We start from the raw sequence: 19,460 nt of genomic DNA on the forward strand, positions 1-19,460 counted from the left end.
CAGAGGGGTCGGACAACCCCATCCAGCTGCAGGGAGCAGCAGTGCGGAGCTGTTTGCAGGATGTTGGCTGCTCTCCCTGCTTGCAGCTGTGGACGGATGCTGAGAGGTGCTAAAAATATTCTCTGCTCCTCCCGGTGAGAGTTCTCCAGGAGGTGACCTGGAAGCCCCCGAGATGCCTCCGGGGAGCTCCCAGCAGAGACAATCCAAGGGGAGCTGAGTCCTTGCCTGGAGCCAGGTCTCAGCCCATAATGTGGGGTCCTGGTGGGAAAATCCTACAGTTCACGGCCGGGGTATGTGGCCACTCCATTGTCCCCACTGCTGATGGATGCTTTCCCGTCTCCCCCATGGCAGCTCGGCAGTGCGTATCCATGGCTCTGAGATCACATGCGAGGATGGGCTAAAGTAGCGGAAAGCTGTTGGATCCTACCACAGAGTTACTGACTTCTTAGCTACAGACTGCATAGCAATCAGAGAGGGGGAGAGGGAGCCAGGGAACGGGAGCAGGGAGAGGCGGCGCAGAGATTTTGGGGTGAGAGCAGGGAGGTGCAGAGAGAGGACTGAAGGGCAGAGGGGACGAGGCAGGAGGGGGAGAGCAGAACCGTCGCTGAGAGCTCGTGGGATGGATGGGAGCGAAGCACGCTGAGCGGAGGAGGAGAGGAGCTGGGCACGGTGAGCTGGGGCTCCTCAGGAATCCAACAACCCGGAGCTGCAGAGAACCCACTGGGTGAGCCCAGGAGCTCTGGGGCACGATGGAGACGCCGACTGCTGACCCCATCCTCTGACTCTGGCTCCCAGGCGGCCCCAGCACGATGCGGTAAGAGATGCCGGGCAGCTCCCGGTGCAGCAACGGGAGGTTTTGCCTGTGAAAATGCTGTCGTGCTAGTGCTGAGGAAGGCTATAAATATAACTTAGATGTGAGTAGCTTCATGTGAATGTGTCCGTGAATAGCAAAGTTGCTGTGTGCGTGGCAGATGTAAATACCGCTAACAGAGCGTGACGGTGTGGAGGGCACCTCCTCGTCAGCCTCCCCAACTTTCCTCCTTTGCCCTGCAGGTAACTTGTGTGGTTTTTCAGTGCTCCCTCACCCCGGCTCTTGTTTGCTTTTTCCCTATCCATCCCTATGGACCAGCCCTGCACCGTGGCGTCCATCTGTGTGCGCTGCTCTGGGATGGGTCTCTCAGCACCAGGAAGCTGTTCTCCAAGCACAGTCTGCACCCAGGGTTGAAGTGTCCCCCTCTAAGCTTAGAGATTTTGGGGGTCCAGACCCAACCCTTCCAGCTCACAAGGTCCCAGCTCAGCTCTTGCTTGGGGTGGTCCAATGTCTCCAACAGGCACTGCCAATAGGGGTTACTCGGTGGTGTTGGATGCATGGTGGAGGTGATGGGCATCACCACTGTCAGCTTGTGGTCACCAGAAGCCTGAAAGGGGATGGGGAGGTGTGCAGGGAGCGTGGGGACATACTTGTATCCATTTGGCACTGGAAGCAATGTCTGAGCACCCCAACACATGGTCACCTCAGTTTGGGGCTGCTGACAATGATAATGACACAAAGGATAGAAGGAATGGACTCAGCGATGGGTTCCTTCCAACTCAGGATATTCTGCAATTCCATGGTAGGAATGTGGGCTTCTAGAAGGGAAACTGGTGGTGAGGAGGAGGAGGGATGGAAATGGAAGGGATGGATGGGAGAGGGTCGGTCTTCTCATGCTGCAGCCTTCCTCTCCTTCCACCATTCCTCCTCCCTGGGGCGTGCTGCCCGGAGGTGTCCCCCAGGCATTTGGCTGCCTGGTTCCATGCTGCCCACCCATCCCTGGTGTGGCACCACCATGGGGCAGTGGGATGGGGGATGTAGTGACGGCCAGCGGCACTTCCATCAGCACCCATGTGGAGCAGAGCACTTAATTGCAATCCGCCTTCAGCAAATTCCCACTTTCCTGGGTCACTGCATTATGGCATTGGGTTCGTTCAACCCGACGGCGACCGGGGATCGATAGATGGACGTGCCTGTCTTCGCAGTCAATCCCTGCTCACAAACACAACCACCTTTCTGCCAATGGCACTGGTTGGACACAGCTCTCCTGCAAGCAACTGTGTTGGATATAGGACCAACGAATGGATATGGTTCTCCTGGAGCACCGGGGGCTCTGGGGAGGAGGGGACAACACTGGGAGGTGTGAGAGCAGTGGGGGCTGGGGAGGGGGCTCAGCCTCTGCTCTGGCTGTGTCAACCTTCGTGCGTAGCCCTTTTTTATCTGTTTTCTGCCTTTCTCTCCCTTTCTCTCCTCTCCCCCCTCTGTCGGTATGTGGGCTGATCACTGCTCAAACTTTTAATTCAGATGGTAATTGGAATAATAATACGGGCAGAATCCTTCTGGCTCTGTTGCTGCAGCTGGCTTCGGGGAGCTATGAATAGCTCTGAGTCACACACTGAGAGGCTTCAACTTCAGATCATTTTGTTTTGTTTTCATATTACCCGTGCCCGGGGCTTCACAGGGGGGAAATATCCCCTCACTCGCTCCACCCCGAAATGCAAACAGGGCAGAGGGACATATGTGTCACCCAATGGGGGAGCAGGGGTCAGCTCACCGTGATTGCGGGCACACGGGGACTGCTGGCACCCACCCGATCTATTTATAATTATTGAGAGAAAAGGCAGCAGCATGTCTATATAAATGGCGCAGAGCTCCCTCCCCTCACCTGCCCCATGCCATGTGCCTTTTGCTCTCCTGCATGGCTCCAACACCCTCGCTAATGAGATCTAGGGTTAATGAGAGGCACTGAGCCCACATGTTAGCCCACATGCAGGGGCTCAGGGAGGGATGGGGGATGCTGCAGGTGTGTAGTTCTGCTTGAGCCTGGGAGTCCCCATAGCCAAGGCATCCCCATAAAAGGGGTCTCCATACTAAGGGCTTCTCATACCAAGGGGTTCCCATACCAAAGGGGTCCCCGTACCCAAGGGGACCCCATACCCAAAACATCCACATACCTAAGAAGTCCCCATACCCAAGTGGCCCCCATACCCAAGTGGTCCCCACGCCCAAGGGGTCTCATGCTCATGGGGCTTCTGTACCAAGAGGTCCCTGTACCCAAGGGGTCTCTACACCATGGGATCTCCATACTGAGGAGTCCCTCTGCCCAAGGGGGGGGAATGAAGGCCCCTCGGAGCCACAGTGACCACAGACAGGAGGGAAGAATTCGCCAGACAGCTCTGGATAAAGCCAAGTGTAAAAATACCATGGGATTTTTCCATCGCCGTCGCTGTTGTTTGCGGTGTACATCCCCGGAGCGCCAGATACGGTTGTTATAAAAAGAGAAGTGGGGGAGTGCTTCGGCATAGAGTTGTCTGTTCTACTTCACAAGGCCGCTCTGCTGCGGATTTGAAGCAGGTCCTTATATCCAGACTAAACGTCTCCTCTTTCAGTTGGAAACCATTTCTTCTTGTCCTATCCCAACAGACCCTGCTAAAGAGTCTGCCCCCTTCTTTCTTATCCCCCCCCCACCCTTTAGACGCTGGAAGGCCCACGTCGCAGGCAGGGCTGTGCTGGGAAGCAGCAGGTGGGTTTATTTCCATCCACCTCCCGGCTGGTGCCGTTCCCTCCGAGGCCGCGGCCGCCGGCATGACGAGCGCTGCGCTCTGCCAGCTGGCAGCAGGGGATGGAGCGGGCGGCAGCAGCGCAGCGCGGCCCCGTCTGCGGCCAGCCCGCCCGGGCCGATGCCCTGCCCAGAGTGCTGCCGCGGAGCTGCCGGAGGAGTGCAGGCAGCGAGTGGAGCCTACTGGTCCCCGCCAGCCGGCCACACGCCCATCGCACAGGTAGGTGCCCCGCCGATGCTCCGTCTGTAGGGGACAGCTGCGGTGTCCCTTTGCTGACACCATCGCCAGGGTGGACTTTGCGAGGCGTAGATTGGTAGGTGCCAGACAAAATGAGCCAGGTGCCCGTCCCTACAGATGCCCTGTCCCTGCTCTCCCCCTGCCCTCCATCCTTTCCCTGCATCAGCCTCTGTCCCCCCGACTGCGGCATTTCTCAACGCGCTCCTGCTCCGCCAGCCCTGTCCCCTTCTTCTTCCTGCTGCCAGCATTGGCAGGAACGCCGGCAGCTTGGTCTTGCTGCCAGGGATGTCTTCATCCCTGCTTATCCCTGCGCTGCTGCCCAGGGCTGATGGTTCCTGTGCAAGGTGAGAGGTCTCTGTTCGCTTTGTGTGCTCCTCTCACCCCACTGGGATCATCCCCAGGGTGGGCTCCAGAGTTCACGTTCTTGCAGGGTTCCTTGCTCCCTGGTGGTGACCTCACAACCAGCATGGTGATGTCACGGAGCAAGGACACGGAGATGCTGGGCTCTCCTTTCACTACCATCTCTGTTCCGTCCCACACAAAACCCCGCTGATCTAAATGGGGAGGCCTTAGTGACATCCTGCTCCCTGCATGTGTTACTGAGGCTGCGGAAGGCTTTGTCATTGTCACCCAACCCAGGCTGAGGACGGGTAATATCCTCCTGTTTGCCATTCTGAAATCATGCCGCGGCCGCTCAGCATCTCTGAGAGCATGGAGAGGGCCTGCACTGAGCAGCAGAGCCTGGAAGAGGATGATGATGATGACAATGACAACGAGGAGTTCGGTTACACCTGTCCCTTGGCACATCCTCCACCCCCATGTATGAGTTTGGGTGATGGTGATGAGCTGGGAGATGCTGAGTTCTCATTTAAGCCCGGGCATCATTGCACAGTGAAAGACGATGGAGAGAAAAACAAAATATATGCCAAAAGGTTGGCCAGGCACGCGCTGGAGCTCAAAGAGAATGCTCAGGAGTTCGAGGAACCATTTTACAAAGACACGGAGATGTCCGGCAGCCAGTACGAGGAAGAGGACAGCAGCAGGAGCAGGACCTACCACCTCCCTGTGCACCAAAGGAAACACACGTCTCGAGCTGCCAACATGTCACCGTGCGGTTCCTATGACACCTACCAGCATGGCACAGGCAAACACACGGGGAAAGATGCATTTTCCCTATGGGCCCAATCCAGCGACACATACCTCTCCAGCATGGAGCACACCAGTGGAGCAGAGCCCCACAGGTGGCACGAGGAGTCTGTTGGGGACCGGGAGGTCTCCTCGCTGCGTGTATCCTACAGGGAGCTGTGGGAGGAGAACAACAAGCTGCACAGGATGGTGCGGAGCATGCAGGGCTCTCTGGAGAGCCAGGCACACAGCATGAGGAGTCTGGAGCGTCGGCTGAAGGCCAGTCTGGCCAAGGAGGAGAGGAGGGCCCAGGGGCTGCAGACCCTCAACCAGCAGACGGAGCGCAGCCTCCAGCTCATGACCCAGAGGGCTATGGAGGCAGAAAACCATGTGGAGAAGCTGAAGCAGGAGATGCTGCTTCTCCAGGGGGAGCTGGAGTCCTCCAAGGTGAAGAATGAAAACCTGAAAGCGGGGCAGAGCGTGGACTCGGAGGTGGTGAAGCACAATGTGGATTTTGCCTTGAAGAACCTCCAGAAGATAATAGCTGGTGCAAACTGGTCCATTAAGCAGCTGGTGGCTGGGACGGAGTCGCTGAATTTTGTCACTGAAATCCTTAAATCCACAGGCAAAATTTCTGATGCTAAAGCAGAGGAAGGCCAATGAATCAAATGCTGTGGATGCGTTCAGTCATAGCCTATATAAAATCTTTTGCTCTCACATGTTAGACTGTGTGTGTTCAGCCTGGTAACCTTTATTCCTCACAGAGATGCTTTCCTTGTGGCTTATCCTGATGCTGGGAAAGGGGGAGGGCCGGTCAAAACCTGTAGGAAATGTTTATTAGTGAGATATTGCAGTGACTTTCCTCTGGTGCCAGTATCAGCACTAAAAATGAGCTTATAGAACCATGGAATCTTTAAAGTTGGACAAGACTTCCAAGGTCCCCTGGTCCAACCAGCAGCCCATCCCCACCATTCCCACTGACCACGTCCCTCAGTGCCACATCCACACGGTTCTGGAACACCTCCAGGGATGGTGACTGCACCCAGTAGAAAGCACTGGTTGGAGAAGATTCTCTTCCTCTCCTGATGCAGAGAAACGCACCCAAATTGTCCATTTGCCTCCTGCTGAGCAAAGCAGGATGCCGTAGTCCACATTTGCTATGTAATCACTGAAGATGTGTTTTAGTTTTACCCTTTTGGGACTATATGTGGGCGTCATTCTTCAGCACCAGTTCATCCCCCAACATTTCTGATGAATTTAGGTCACCCTCCTCATTTTCAGCTGCAGTTTATCCAGTTGCACACCAGACAGACCACGATTAAAGACTTTGGTGATGAAGGGTGGTGAGAGGCTGGGTGCTGGCAGAGCTCAACATCAATGTTTTTCCTAATGGAGATTTTTGGCAGCTGTTCTCTCCTGCCTCCATATGTTAAGTGGTGAAGGCTGCTGCTTTCTCATGGTCCTCTAGTGTCCCAACAGCCGTGGCTGGGTCTTTGGCTGTCTCAGTAACCTTGCTGTCTGGAGGAGGGACAGCTGGTTAATCCCCATTGCAGACATGACGGTGGCTTGCCCATCAGAGGTGAAGTCTGGAGCTCCATACTTGCAGCCTTCCAACCTGGGCTAACCAAGTTGGAAAGGGTGGTGGTCACCCTTAGCCACTTGAAGCCCCACTCTACAATGCTGGTGAGGAGAAAAGAGTGTTTCTCACCACTTTTCCCATCCTTGACAATAACACCTATTGTTCCTGTCTCCCACCTTTGCATGACCACTTGCAATGAGTTGCATACCTTGTAGTTGACCCAGAAATCCCTGAATTTGTCTGAGATACGGCAACCACCCATTGCTCATTGGCAAGGCTGGGAGGTAGTGAACTAGCTGTGTCTGTGCTGTGTGCTCTATGCTGACTGCTGTAATCCAAAGGTTACAGTGCAGGATTAGCATGGGTGTACAAAGCCCTTCCTAATCTATGAGTCATTACCCCTCACCGCATTTCCCTTCCCAGCAGCTCTGGGTAGGTGGGATAGGTCAGCCCTTGAGCCTTCGGTCTCCCAGTTCTTCAGCTCAGGGAGGACCAGGCTGGGACACAACAGCTCCCAGACATTCTCCCCGGGGCCGTACTGCAGAACCGCTCCTCAGATGCTATGCATGGCACATCGCAAGGTCTGTTTGTTCTAACCGGCTTCTCCTTGGCTACCCCTAAGCTCCTCTGCATTGCTTCTCCATCTTGGATCTATTTCTTTCTTCCCATCTTTGAAATAGGGGGGATATTCTTCACTTCGTGGCAATAAATTCCCTCTAGCAGGTTGGGCTGACAGGTATCTCTAGGGTTGCTGTGTGTGTCAGTGCTTTGTTAGTCCTTGTGCGTGAGGTATTTAGACTGGCTGAGCTCCTGTCCTCCTGTAAGCTATGATATTAATATATTGGCTCAGGGCAGGGACCCTGCAGGCTGCTAAACTCTGGTGTCCTTGGTCCAGAGAGCGGTGACTGCCTGCCAGCACCTCTGCATGGATGAGATGTGTGGGCTGCTGTGTGCACTAGGTGTGTGTCCATCAGCTCTTCACCTCCGGAGCAGGGCTGTGGTGTGAGGTGCCTACCATCACCACCTGATCCCTCTGGGCATCCAGCAGAAGGCTGGAAGATGTACATGGAGGGTGGGTGTTTTCAGGGAGGGACTTGATGGGGTTTGGCTTTGTCCTTCTCTATAAGGTACATGCTCAGAAGCAATGGTGATGACGGCATGGGCCTCAGCTTGTCAGAGGTGAAAGCTAGAGCTGCCACATCCCACATGAGCAGGGCTGCATGAGATCCCACGCTTGCCCAGCTCCTGTGGCTCCCAACACCTGATGATACAGCAAGCCATGGGCAGCGTCCGCGTCAACCGGTGAGTAGCCCTCATCTCAAGGGTTGTTCATAAAATCATTTCAGCTGGAAAAGGTCTCCAAGATCACCTGGTCCTACCTTCAGCCCATCTCCACCATGCCCAATGACTGCCTCCCTCAGTGCCACATCCACACAGTTCAGGAACACATCCCTGGGCAGGCTGTGCTACTGCATCACCGCTCTTTCTGGGAAGATTTTCCCTCATATCCAACCTGAACCTTCCCTGCTGCAACTTGAGGCCATTCCTTCTTATCCCATTGCTGTTACCTGTGAGCAGGGGCCAATTCCCACCCACCACAACTTCCTTTCAGGTCATTGTAGAGAGCACTAATGTTTCCCTTGAACCTCCTTCAGACTGAAAAACCCCCAGTTCCTTCATCTGCTCCCCAACACACTCATGCTCCAGATACCGCAAAGCTCCACTGCCCTTCTCTGGACATGTTCCACATGCTGCCCTGTATGTTCCCAGGCATTTTCTTCTGGTCTGCTCACCCATCCCTCAATATATTCTTCCCAAAATACCTTCCTGTGGCTTTTCCACTCTAAGCTGTGGCTCCTCCATTTCCAAGTCTGAAATGCACTCTATGTGGGGAGAGATCTTGGCTCTCAGCAGGGTTGGCTGGTGCAGAGGAGAAGCAAAGTACCAATGCAGTGCTGGACACCTGCCCTGGCCCAGGGATTGCTGATTTCAGCAGGACTTGCAGAAGCCCCGTGTCCTCTTTCCAAAGAGATCAGGACAGCAGATGGATTTGGAGCTATATGGCTGCCCTGAAGAAACAACCCTATTTAAACAAGAAGCAGTCAGTGCCAGGGTGAAGAAGCCCATTTTGGAGGACTCCAACAGCCATGTCAATGTGACTGGGTGGGAGGGAGGTATTGCCAGCCTCAGGAGCCATTAGTGGCTTCGCAGCTATGAGGGTTGTTGTGGGTCTGTGCACTGAGGGGGAGGCTACTGGATATCCTCACTGATCAGAGCATCTTCTGCCATAACCTCTTTAAATGAGAATCTGTGATTTGAGACCCAGCAGTGTATGTGCAGTTGGAAGCTGCCTTCTCCTGGCAATGGTGAGAGGGGCAACAGTGCCATCCACTGTGGAGGGAATCAGTGGGGAACGGTTCCCCAAAGAGGGGAGTGTCTCCCAGAAACAAAAACTGCCAGTGATTTGACTGTTGATCTCCAAATTACACCTTTGGCTTTGGATGCAGGATGCTGGGAGTCATGCTTGTTGCTGTGGCAACAGAATTGTCCTGAGCACAGAAAGTGTATAAACATTGTCACCAATGTACAACGGCATCAGGGCGGAGAGCAGAGGAGAAAATAGAAACTTCCAGCCTCACACCAAGCCTGGGCCAAGATTTTGTTCTTCACATATTTCTGCCTGTTCCTTCTCTTCCAGGTACAGCATTGTCTCCACCGAGGAGGATGGACACAAGGTCTCTGCGCTGGGCAGCATGAACGGGCACAGCCGGAACGGGAAGGGCCACACACCCCGACGGAAGCACCGCAACCGCTTTGTGAAGAAGAACGGCCAATGCAACGTCTACTTTGCCAACCTGAGCAACAAGTCTCAGCGCTACATGGCTGACATCTTCACCACCTGTGTGGACACGCGCTGGCGGTACATGCTGATGATCTTCTCTGCCGCCTTTCTGGTCTCTTGGCTCTTCTTTGGTTTCCTCTTCTGGTGCATTGCTTTCTTCCATGGTGACCTCAACGCACCGGTGGTGGGTGGTAGTCCCTCCCTCCTCAAGCCCTGCATCATGCACGTGAACAGCTTCCTAGGGGCTTTCCTCTTCTCAGTGGAGACACAGACAACCATTGGGTATGGCTTCCGCTGCGTGACTGAGGAGTGTCCGCTGGCCATCATGGCTGTTGTGGTCCAGTCCATTGTGGGCTGTGTTATTGACTCCTTCATGATTGGCACCATCATGGCCAAGATGGCGAGGCCCAAGAAGCGGGCCCAGACCCTCCTCTTCAGTCACCACGCGGTCATCTCGGTGCGGGATGGCAAACTGTGCCTCATGTGGCGAGTGGGCAACCTCAGGAGGAGCCACATCGTGGAGGCCCACGTTCGTGCCCAGCTCATCAAACCCTACATGACAGAGGAAGGGGAGTACCTCCCCCTGGACCAGCGGGACCTCAATGTAGGCTACGATGTGGGTCTCGATCGTATATTTTTGGTCTCACCCATTATTATTGTTCATGAGATTGATGAGGAGAGCCCGCTCTACGGGATTGGCAAAGAGGAGCTGGAGACAGAGAACTTTGAGATCGTTGTTATCCTAGAAGGGATGGTAGAAGCCACAGCCATGACCACACAGGCACGGAGCTCTTACCTTGCCAGTGAAATCCTTTGGGGTCACCGCTTTGAACCAGTAGTGTTTGAGGAGAAGAACCACTACAAAGTGGACTATTCCCGCTTTCACAAGACCTACGAGGTAGCTGGCACACCCTGCTGCTCAGCTCGGGAGCTGCAAGAAAGCAAGATGACTATCCTACCCTCTCCCCCACCTCCCAGTGCCTTCTGCTATGAGAACGAGCTGGCTCTTGTCAGTCAAGATGAAGATGAAGATGATGATGAAGTGGGTGTAGCGTTAGGTGGCAGCACCAAGGAAGAGGGAGGCGTCATTCAGATGATGGATTTTGGAAGCCACCTGGACCTGGAGCGGCTCCAGGCCACTTTGCCCTTGGATACCATCTCATACCGCAGGGAGTCAGCCATCTAATCCCTCCAGCCTCCCCGTTCTACATCCATGACCCACCTCCTCCTCTTCCTCTGTTCTGCACCCATATTTAGCTGGATAAGTCCCTTGCCCACCAAAAAACACCTCCTGTGACCACCTGTCAGCACCCGAGTACACTGAGGCCTGGATATACTCCGATTTATTCCCTTTCCCATGAATTTATACCCCCTGGATGAGGAGTGAGAATACACCATTCTTCCAGACAGCACAGCTTGCTCAAGGACCTGCCCAGGGACAGGAGAGCAGCATGGTTGGATTCCCATCTCTGTGGAGGTGACAAGAGCCTGTGCCCTCAATGGAGAGACTGTACCTGCTCAAGTGTTTCTGCAGCTAAGACAACAGCACTTTCTGCCTCTCTCAACATGTGTAGGCCCATGGCTATCGATAGCCACAGCTCTCACAGGGAGAGGAATGATGCATAAGTCCTGACCCAATGAGGAGGGACACGGGAGTTTAGGACTCCTAGTGGGAGTGGGAGAGTCTCTGGAGATAGGGGTTTGCTTGCATGTTTATTGCTTGTTGCACTTGACTTTCTTTGTACATAAAACAGATTGAGAACTGAAATCCAAATTCTTCCACTGTAAATGCCAAGCTGGGAGAGAAGGACGCTGCACGTAGCCCGCTCTGCACTCTCCTTGTGGCACCCGTCACCTCCAGCAGCAGCTCAGCCCCCACAGACTCAGCCCTGATTCCCCCACTCCTCCCCAGACCACGTTCTGCTTCTACCCTGGACTGCCTGGCAGCAGGCAGGGCCCTGTGCTCACACACCCGTCCGCAGTGCCAGGGCTGGCAGGCAGTGACCTGATGGGACAGCAGGCCCCTCACTTGCTCCTTCCACCTCCTCCAGTCTTCTCCCTGCTGCCATCAGCTGTAAAATGGAATTTGTATCTATTTATTTTTAATAAAGTCTAATATCCCAGGGGGAGGTTTGGAAACAAAGGAGACCCTGAGGCTGCAGCCTGGTACAGAGACTGATGAGTGTTATTAGTGCTGGTGTTTGCCGTTTGTATGTGTTTGATGCCTGGAGGCTTCACCTTTGGTTACCTTAGAACCAGAGCTAGACTAAACACCACTTCTCTGTTGCTCCACAGAAGACAGCAAAAACCCGGTGAGTCTTTCTCTATGAGAGCATAAGAATCACTCACTCAAAACTAGATGACATGAGGGTGGGAAAATAATTGGGTAGCTCAAAAGGCTGCTCTGCACACCTGGCAGACGTGCTGTTGGAGAAATGTTCCGTCTAATCCCTGATCTACAAAGCAGAAAGCCAATATCTTGATAACAGCTTGGGTTTAGTACAAGGAGCAATAGGAACTGGGGAAGAAGCAAAAGGGGAGGGATAGAGACAGAAGGAGTGAGGGAGAAGCAGGAACAACAGGCAGGGAGAAAGGGAAGGGAAGGGAAGGGAAGGGAAGGGAAGGGAAGGGAAGGGAAGGGGAAGGGAAGGGGACGAGGGCGAGGAAGGAAGGAAGGGAAGGGGAAGGTAAAGGAAGGAAGGGAAGGGGAAGGAGGAAGGAAGGGAAGGGAGGGAAGGGAGAACAATTAATACTGTGGTAATGTGGAAGACAGTTTGGAAGGGAATAGGGATAGTGTAACAAGATAGATATGGACAGAGACATGGCCACCTCAAGTGGTGCACGTCCTGGCCACCTCTTAGCTTTTCTCACCTATGACTTGATATGCAGCCATGTTTTTCTACATGTGCCTGTGTCCCACCTCCTCTCCCTGCTGCTGATCAGAAATGTCCCTCCCTCCTCCCTCCCGTTATTATTTATTTATTTTCCCCCAGAGGGAATAAACAGAGGCCAGTATTGACCTGGCTTTCAATATAGCTTTCAGAGCTGGGTTCCTGTCGCTGGTCATGGCAGTGGAAACAAACTAATGGACCGAGAGGGAAGGACTCTGCTTGTGAGGACACGGGCACTCAGACTGAGGTGGTGGCCTCAAAGATGGGAGTGTGGCTGAGCACCCCTCACCAAGGCACAGCATCCTTTGGAGGTGAGTGAGGGTGATGTCCCATGGCCTACCAGTTACTGGGAATCTGTTCTGTGAGGAGATGCACTCCATGAGGACAACTATGGGAGATTTCTCCCACTTTGCCAATGCACAAAGGTATGTGTATGTTTCAGCACATGTGCTTCTGTACCTGTGTGCTCCAATCACAAGTACTCATGCCTGAATATCCACTGAATGTACCCACATACATACGCCATACGTGCAAGCATAACCCATCCTCCAGCACTCAATAAACCATAAACAGTGATTTGCACACAAACTCTGTGCAACAGCAGCACTCATTTCAACAAGTGTCTGTACCATTGGACGCTGGGAACTCCTTTATGTGGCTCATGAAAGATCACCAAGAGAGAAGGCTGGATATGAGGAAAGGTTTCTTCTCAGTAAGAGCGGTGCTGCAGTGGCACAGGCTGCCCAGGGAGGTGGTGCAGTCACCATCCCTGGAGGTGTTCCAGAGCCGTGTGGATGTGGCACTGAGGGATGTGGTCAGTGGGCATGGTGGGGATGGGCTGCTGGTTGGACCAGGTGATCTTAGAGGTCTTTTCCAACCTTAATAATTGTAAGAATCCACTGTGGTGAGCTGCCATGAAGAAGACTGGACATTGCTGGTCTGCAAACCAGCTCTGCAAGCCTGAAATACAGATGGGATTTTGGTCAGGGTGCAGCTGTGTATGGTATGTGGAGCTTCACCTTCCAGGTAGGTGATGCGTCTGGTCCAGAGAAGACACCTCTGTGTGTTCCCTCCCTTCTGCAGGGACAGAATGCAACTCCAGCACTTGTTGAGATTTGGCTTCTGTTGAATAATGTTCCAATATCAGCAAGCTAACAGGGAGAGAACTTTCTGCCCTATGAATAAGATCCAGGCACTGGCTCAGATCCGGCACTCCATGACAGCTAACTATACTGCTTTCGCTCCTGCCAGCTTCCAACTGAACATTGTCGTTGTTTTTGATGATACTTGAGAGACTTGTTTCATGTTTTATTTTTGGTGACACTTTCAGCCAACCCTTTTGAAAGGAGACCATCATTGGCACCTTTCAGCTCACCCAAAATTTGCTCAGCAAAATGTTTTGATACGTGCCGCGGCTAAAAATATGTTCAAGGAACATGATAATAAGGGAGAAAATGGGTTTGGATTTCTGTGATCGGGAATTCATGTTGATAACATTTGTGCTTCCAAACAAAAGTGCTTTTTTGCAGCCAGCTCAGCTTTGGTGTTGTCCCAGAATGAAGAAGAGCCGGCTGCATGCAAGTGTGTGACCTCTGCTCAGCACAATGCCTCTTCTGCTTCTTCCCAGGCCATTAAGGGCTTGCTCCTGCCCCTGCTAAGTCGATGGGAATTTTGCCATTGCCTGGGGTGAATTGCAAAGCCGGGCTCTAATGGAGCGCCGCTATTGGAAAAGCCCTGCAGCCCCGGCCCTCTGCTGAAGCTGGGACAGATGATGTGGGCTGTGCAGGAGGGGGAGAGGTGGAAAAAGGCAGCGTGTGGGGCTGGGGGGAGCTGAGCACATTGCTTGGGGGGCACCGGGCAGGCTGGGGAGAAGCAGCAGGGTGGGCAGGAATCACGTGGGTCTCTCTCAGTGCGAGGATGCCCAGGCTGGGGGCTAAAAACCAGAGGGGCTGGGGTGGGGAACGAGCTGCTGGAAGAGCTGTGTCCAGCCATGGGGACCCGGCTGGGGGCTGCCGCCCCACCGATGGACCGGGTATCGGTGCTCTGCGGGACACAGCGCCCGGGAAGCCACGGCACACGCATCCCGGGGAGCACGGTCCTTGCCTGTCCTCAGAGCACCACCTAGGGATGGCAGCGAGCCTCGCAGCACTGCCTGAGCTCCCCGAGCAGCTGCGGGCTCATCAGGGCTGGGGGTAGGGTGCAGGGATGGGGCGCAGGGACGGCTGCAAGACCCAGCTGGAGGTCGAGATGGAAATATTACCCTTCCTGTCCTGAAGACAATGCCAGCTCTGGAGGGATAGGCACCGATGTGCCTATACTTTCCCCGTCTAGATCTTCAGCCCGCAGTGAAGTTCAGGGTGGCTGACTGAGGAGTCGGGGATTTTTATGCCATGCTATCAACTATCAGCTCTGTAAAACCTCAGCAGTTTTCACAGAGCGGCTACTGGCTTTGAAAGCAGTTCAGATATACACTGACACTTGGATTTCTTCTCTGTGCAAAGCTGTGGCCATCTGGGAAGTTGCACAGGGAATACTTGAGTTTAGAGACAGGTCGTTTGGTTATTGCCCTGCTGTCTGCCTGTTCCTTCAGTTGTCACCTCTGCAACCTGGTTGGTGCAGATGCTCAACACAGGAGATCTTTCTCCACTTTTCCACTCTACAGCCCCTTAGTGTGGCAAACACAACCGCCCCGGTGGAGAAATGTCCCACTAGGACGTGTCCTGGCCAGTATGAAGCACAGCTCGAAGGCAAAGGGTTTGCAATGCCCTGAGAGTTCTTCTAGCAACCGACCTTTCCATATCCCCTTGGGACATAAGGTAATGACAGCCTGGCTTGCAAACCACACAGTCCACGCTCCTGTGTTTATCTCATTTTCTAGGGAAAAGCAATGAGAGCAGAGCAGTCAATGGGCCATTCACTCGTTCCTTAGTTTTGAACATGTCCCCTCCAGGAGGAAGCATCCAATGTGGGCAGTCCCTTCACTCTCTGGGCAGCTCTATGCATACAGTTCTGCAGCTGCCCTAAGCAGGCAGCGTGGGAAGAGGAAATGAGCACTGCTAAGTGAAGTGATGTGATTTCATTGCCCTGGTGCCTTCGAAGAAATGTGGGATGGACACAAACACCGCCCTGAAATAGACTGTGAGACACTGGATATTTGAGCTTTCAACGTTGTTTTGGCCTCTGAAATTAGCAAGATTATTTTGGTGCTGGCCCCTGATTTGAAATAGCATGTCTTGAGACTTGGGAGATGGTAATATTTGGGAATCCCAGCGGCAGCACATGGATAGAGTTGTTTGGATGTCCCAGCACTGCAGTCACTGAAGTTGTCAGCTGGAGGATACGGTGCGGTCACCAAAGCAGTTCCAACTGAGAGGGCAAGGAGCTTGAAATTGCCACTGGCAGGTGACAAGCTGCTCGTCCAGCAGCAGGCTCTCTGTGTCTCTGTGGGTTTAACCTGCCACCTCTGTGCAGCTGGGGAGATTGGGAGCCATAAATCAGAAATAGTCCCTAGAAGAGTCTGCAGCTGCAGTGAAGACTTGGTCAGGATGTTGTACCTCCATGGACATGTGTATAACTCCCATCTCATTCATATTGCTGCCTGCAGCAGCTCTGGAGGATCAAGTACAGTGCCTGTTCCCAGCAGTGACACCCCGGTCTCCAGATCTCCATCACACCCCACCTGGAGCTTTGCAGACAGAAACCAGCATGTACAGAGCACACTCAGGTGTGTCAGCCCCCCAGGAGCAATAGTACAGTGCAAGGTGAACTCCATGCTGGCACTGGGGCTGTCGATATTTGGGATGCTCCTTCTGGTGATCACGCTTGAATCACACTGGGCTGAAAGCAGGCAATAAAATGCTTATCCTCAGCCCAGCTGGCCGCATGGGACATGTGGTGAGATGGCCTTTTGTTAGTCGGTGCCCCGTGCCTGGCGCTTGGATGGCAAGGACAGGCTGTCCCTTCCAGAGAAACCCCTTGCATAAGAATCACAGAGGAGCCGGGCTGAGATGCAGAACTAATCCAGCAGGGCATGCCGGGAAGCTGCATTTTAAGCCATCCTCCTTGCCCTCCCATCTCCCGGCGCATTGTTTATCTCTCCCATCCCTCCCACAGCAGTACATGAATTACTCTGACTGGGCAAGCTGGTTTCATAACCGCCCGCACCGCCCCCCCAAAGCGCATGGGACTCACTCACACACCGTCGGCTCCTCATTCGCCACCAGTTTGCGCTGCCGTGAATCACGGGCTGGCGTCAGCGCTGCACTCTCCCCCAGCACGGGGGAGATCTTCACTGTGTGCAGCAGGTTTGCGTTTCCAACGCACCCCATGATGCTTTATGGGGTCACCGGGATGCTGCCCCGTGTGCTTTCTGCTTAATACAGGCACACATGTAGTCACCTGGGCAACTTTTCCTCATGTTTGATTCCTCAGGGACAGAAATGTTTTCCTAATATCCATACTGGATCTCTCTTCTTTCACCTTATAGAATCACAGAGTCATTAAGGCTGGAAAAGACCTCTAAGATCACCCAGTCCAACCGCCCATCCCCACCATGCCCACTGCCCACGTCCCTCAGTGCCACATCCACACGGCTCTGAACACCTCCAGGGACGGTGACTGCACCACCTCCCTGGGCAGCCTGTTCCTAAATAAACCTGATCTTCCCCTGGCACAACTTGAGGCTATTCCCTCTAGTCCTGGCTCTCACTAGCTGGGAGAAGAGGCTGATCCCCACCTCACCACAACCTCCTTTCAGATCACTGTAGAGTGCATTGAGGTCTCCACCGAGCTCCTCTGCTCTAGGCAGAACAATCTCAGTTCCCTCAGCTGCTCCCCATGAGACTTGTGCTGTCTGACAGGACACGTCCTTGAGCAGGTCACTTGGTTCCCCCTCCACACCAGCTTGGTGGGAGAGCACTCTATCACCTCCTCCAGATCACTGACACCCATGTGAAACATCAGGTCCTCCAGACACCTGTTAACCACTGCCTTCAGCCAGTTTTCACACAGCTTTCTGTCCTTCTAAAAGAGCAAGACAGCCTTTCTTGGACAAAGGAAGATGATGGAAGATGGAGCTGAAGACATGGCTGGGTCTAAGGAGCCGATGGCTCTGCTATGGGAGACAAGATGCTGCAGGTTGAGCCCTGAGCCCTGTCTCTATCCTGTACCCCTCTGCCCTCACACAGCCAGCCCCAAGGGTGCACCCAAATGTTCCTGTTTGTTTGTTTTTTTCCACTTCGTTTTGCCTTATTATATATATATATTTTAAACAAAGCAGGCCTGTGTGGGTGGCTGACAGAAGTTGGGAATGCCACAAGGATAAAAAAAAGGTGAGGTATATGGAAAAAAACAATAAAGGCCCTTAATTATAGGTGTGGCCGGGAGCTGCTCCTATTATTAAGGTTGTATGACACTTCCCATTATAAGAGACTGTTTCATTAGCTCATAACTTTGCCCAAGTATCACCAACAGAGCAGAAATTTTTGGTAGTGAGTGATTGGCTCCCATTGAATCAGGCATGTTTATTTAGTTCGTTCTGGAAATACTGGCCCACCCCTACGTCTGCTGGGCTGAAGGAAGCACACCTACAGTCTGGCCCAGGGGATGAAAGCTCTGGGTCTTCTGGGCTTCAAGCAAGGGCTTGGCCTTGGGCAGGAGGACAGTTTTAGTGTCATGGAGGCTTTGTTTTGCCAGCTCTGTGAGACACTGCCTCACTCCCCCACTGGTGTGGACAAATTATATGGCTTTGCTACAGGCCGGAGGGGGGTTTGTCACAGCTTCCCAGCCTCTGTGAACCTGCTCAACCCTCAGTGGCTTCCAATGCGGCATGACAGTATGCAGGCTTTCCCCTGGAGGAGCAGGGCTTCCCCAGTGGGGCTTTCTGAGGTGCTAAATGCTGCCCTGCGTCAGCACCAGGCTGGGACCACCATTGGTCTTCTCTGGTTGGGTCCAGAGATGTTTTGGATGCCCCATCCCTTGAGGTGTTCAAGGCCAGGTCGATCTTTGAGGTCCCATCCTACCCAAGCCATTCTACGATTACCTCCTTTGGCCCTGAGCTCCTCATTGCCCCTCTTTTGGCTTCTGGGATGTCTGCAGGAGGAAAGGCCTGATTTGAATAGGGAGGGGATGAAACCCGAAGGGAAAAGGAACAGGGAAGGGATGGAAAATCTGGGGAAAAGCAAATGAGGCAGGCAGCTGGGGAGGATGGGAGTGGCTAGGCAAGGGGGGATCGCCTGGGAGCTGTGGGGTGACTTGGGTCAGCTGAGCAGAATGACAGTAGCCAGACTGCTTGTGGGTGTTCTGGTGGCAGGTAGGGCTGATGGAAAGAGAGGAGGTTGAAATAGGGAAAGCTCTGAGGGTTCACCAGGAGTAGGGAGGACAGAGGTGTCAACTCGTGTGGCTGGGACCACAGGTTTTTCCAGCACTCAAGCACCAGCTGGTCCTGTGATGTGAGCCCAAATGGCACCCAGCATTGTGTCTCACCTCCAACCAGCCTTCACTGGGGATGGCAGGCCACCGTTGTCCCTCTTATATCAAAATACACTTCTCTCATCAGTGAGGAATGGCAGTGCCAAGGCTGTCTGCACAGCTGCCCTTCAACGTCCTCACGCATATGAGTTATGACAGAGCCTTTAATTACGCGACCACAGATCTATTTTCCGCGGGACACCTGCAGCACACAGGTTAGATGGTGCTCCGGGTGAGTCTGGGCTGTGTCATACAGGAGTCTCCTTGCAAGGCCTCAGCATCATTTATTTTTTGTTTCTTTTTGCAAAAGCGTGAAGGAAAAGGAGTGACTCATTGCTGAGACAGTTGTGTGCTGGCCTGGATCACTGCCCCTGCCTTGGATTTCCTACCTGATGCTGAGAGAGTCACCCACAGCAACCTTCCTAGAGGTAGCTATTAGCTATGTTTTATTTATTCGGGCATTTTGCTTTGTTTTTAGCCTAGTACTATCCCAGGATCGTGATGTCTCATTTGCAGCAGTATTTATTGCTCCCTGCTGCATGAGAATGGGGACTTAGACTTGACTGTACAAAAGGCTTTAAAAAGCAGAGTGCTTTGGCAAAGCTCACCGCTCAGATCAGCATCCTCACATTGCAGGCTGCTTCTGACCTTACCTCCAGGACACTGGGCCTTCCTTAAAATGCTGCATGCTTTTTGTGTGGGTATACTAAGAAGGCAAATCCATGAG

General features: G+C 53.4%; 2 protein-coding genes across 4 annotated transcripts; both read left to right on the forward strand.

The window, feature by feature from the left end:
* The first annotated feature begins 321 nt into the window (after window positions 1-321).
* KCNJ4 (potassium inwardly rectifying channel subfamily J member 4) lies at window positions 322-11,528 on the forward strand. 3 transcript variants are annotated; one of them, XM_015863105.2, is made up of 3 exons: window positions 323-814; window positions 7,660-7,834; window positions 9,231-11,528. In XM_015863105.2, exons 2-3 carry the CDS (start codon window positions 7,797-7,799, stop codon window positions 10,558-10,560), a joined length of 1,368 nt encoding a protein of 455 aa, XP_015718591.1. In that variant the 5' UTR covers window positions 323-814; window positions 7,660-7,796; the 3' UTR covers window positions 10,561-11,528. The 3 variants fall into 3 exon arrangements, with proteins under 3 accessions (XP_015718609.1, XP_015718591.1, XP_015718599.1); XM_015863113.2 differs by lacking the exon at window positions 323-814 and adding an exon at window positions 827-3,810; XM_015863123.2 differs by lacking the exon at window positions 7,660-7,834 and having other exon boundaries at window positions 322-814.
* LOC107314172 (endosome-associated-trafficking regulator 1-like) lies at window positions 4,303-5,677 on the forward strand. Its single transcript, XM_015863136.2, has one exon. It carries the CDS (start codon window positions 4,510-4,512, stop codon window positions 5,614-5,616), a length of 1,107 nt encoding a protein of 368 aa, XP_015718622.1. The 5' UTR covers window positions 4,303-4,509; the 3' UTR covers window positions 5,617-5,677.
* Window positions 11,529-19,460: the final 7,932 nt, after the last annotated feature.

This window comes from Coturnix japonica, chromosome 1, assembly GCF_001577835.2.
Source record: "Coturnix japonica isolate 7356 chromosome 1, Coturnix japonica 2.1, whole genome shotgun sequence".
Classification (NCBI taxonomy): Eukaryota; Metazoa; Chordata; class Aves; order Galliformes; family Phasianidae; genus Coturnix; species Coturnix japonica.

Excerpts from the sequence above, each read along its gene's own strand:
- LOC107314172 (XM_015863136.2), top strand. The coding sequence starts at position 4,510 with ATGCCGCGGCCGCTCAGCATCTCTGAGAGCATGGAGAGGGCCTGCACT.
- KCNJ4 (XM_015863105.2), top strand. The coding sequence starts at position 7,797 with ATGATACAGCAAGCCATGGGCAGCGTCCGCGTCAACCG. Across the intron at positions 7,835-9,230 it reads GGCAGCGTCCGCGTCAACCG|GTACAGCATTGTCTCCACCG; the intron begins GTGAGTAGCCCT and ends CTTCTCTTCCAG.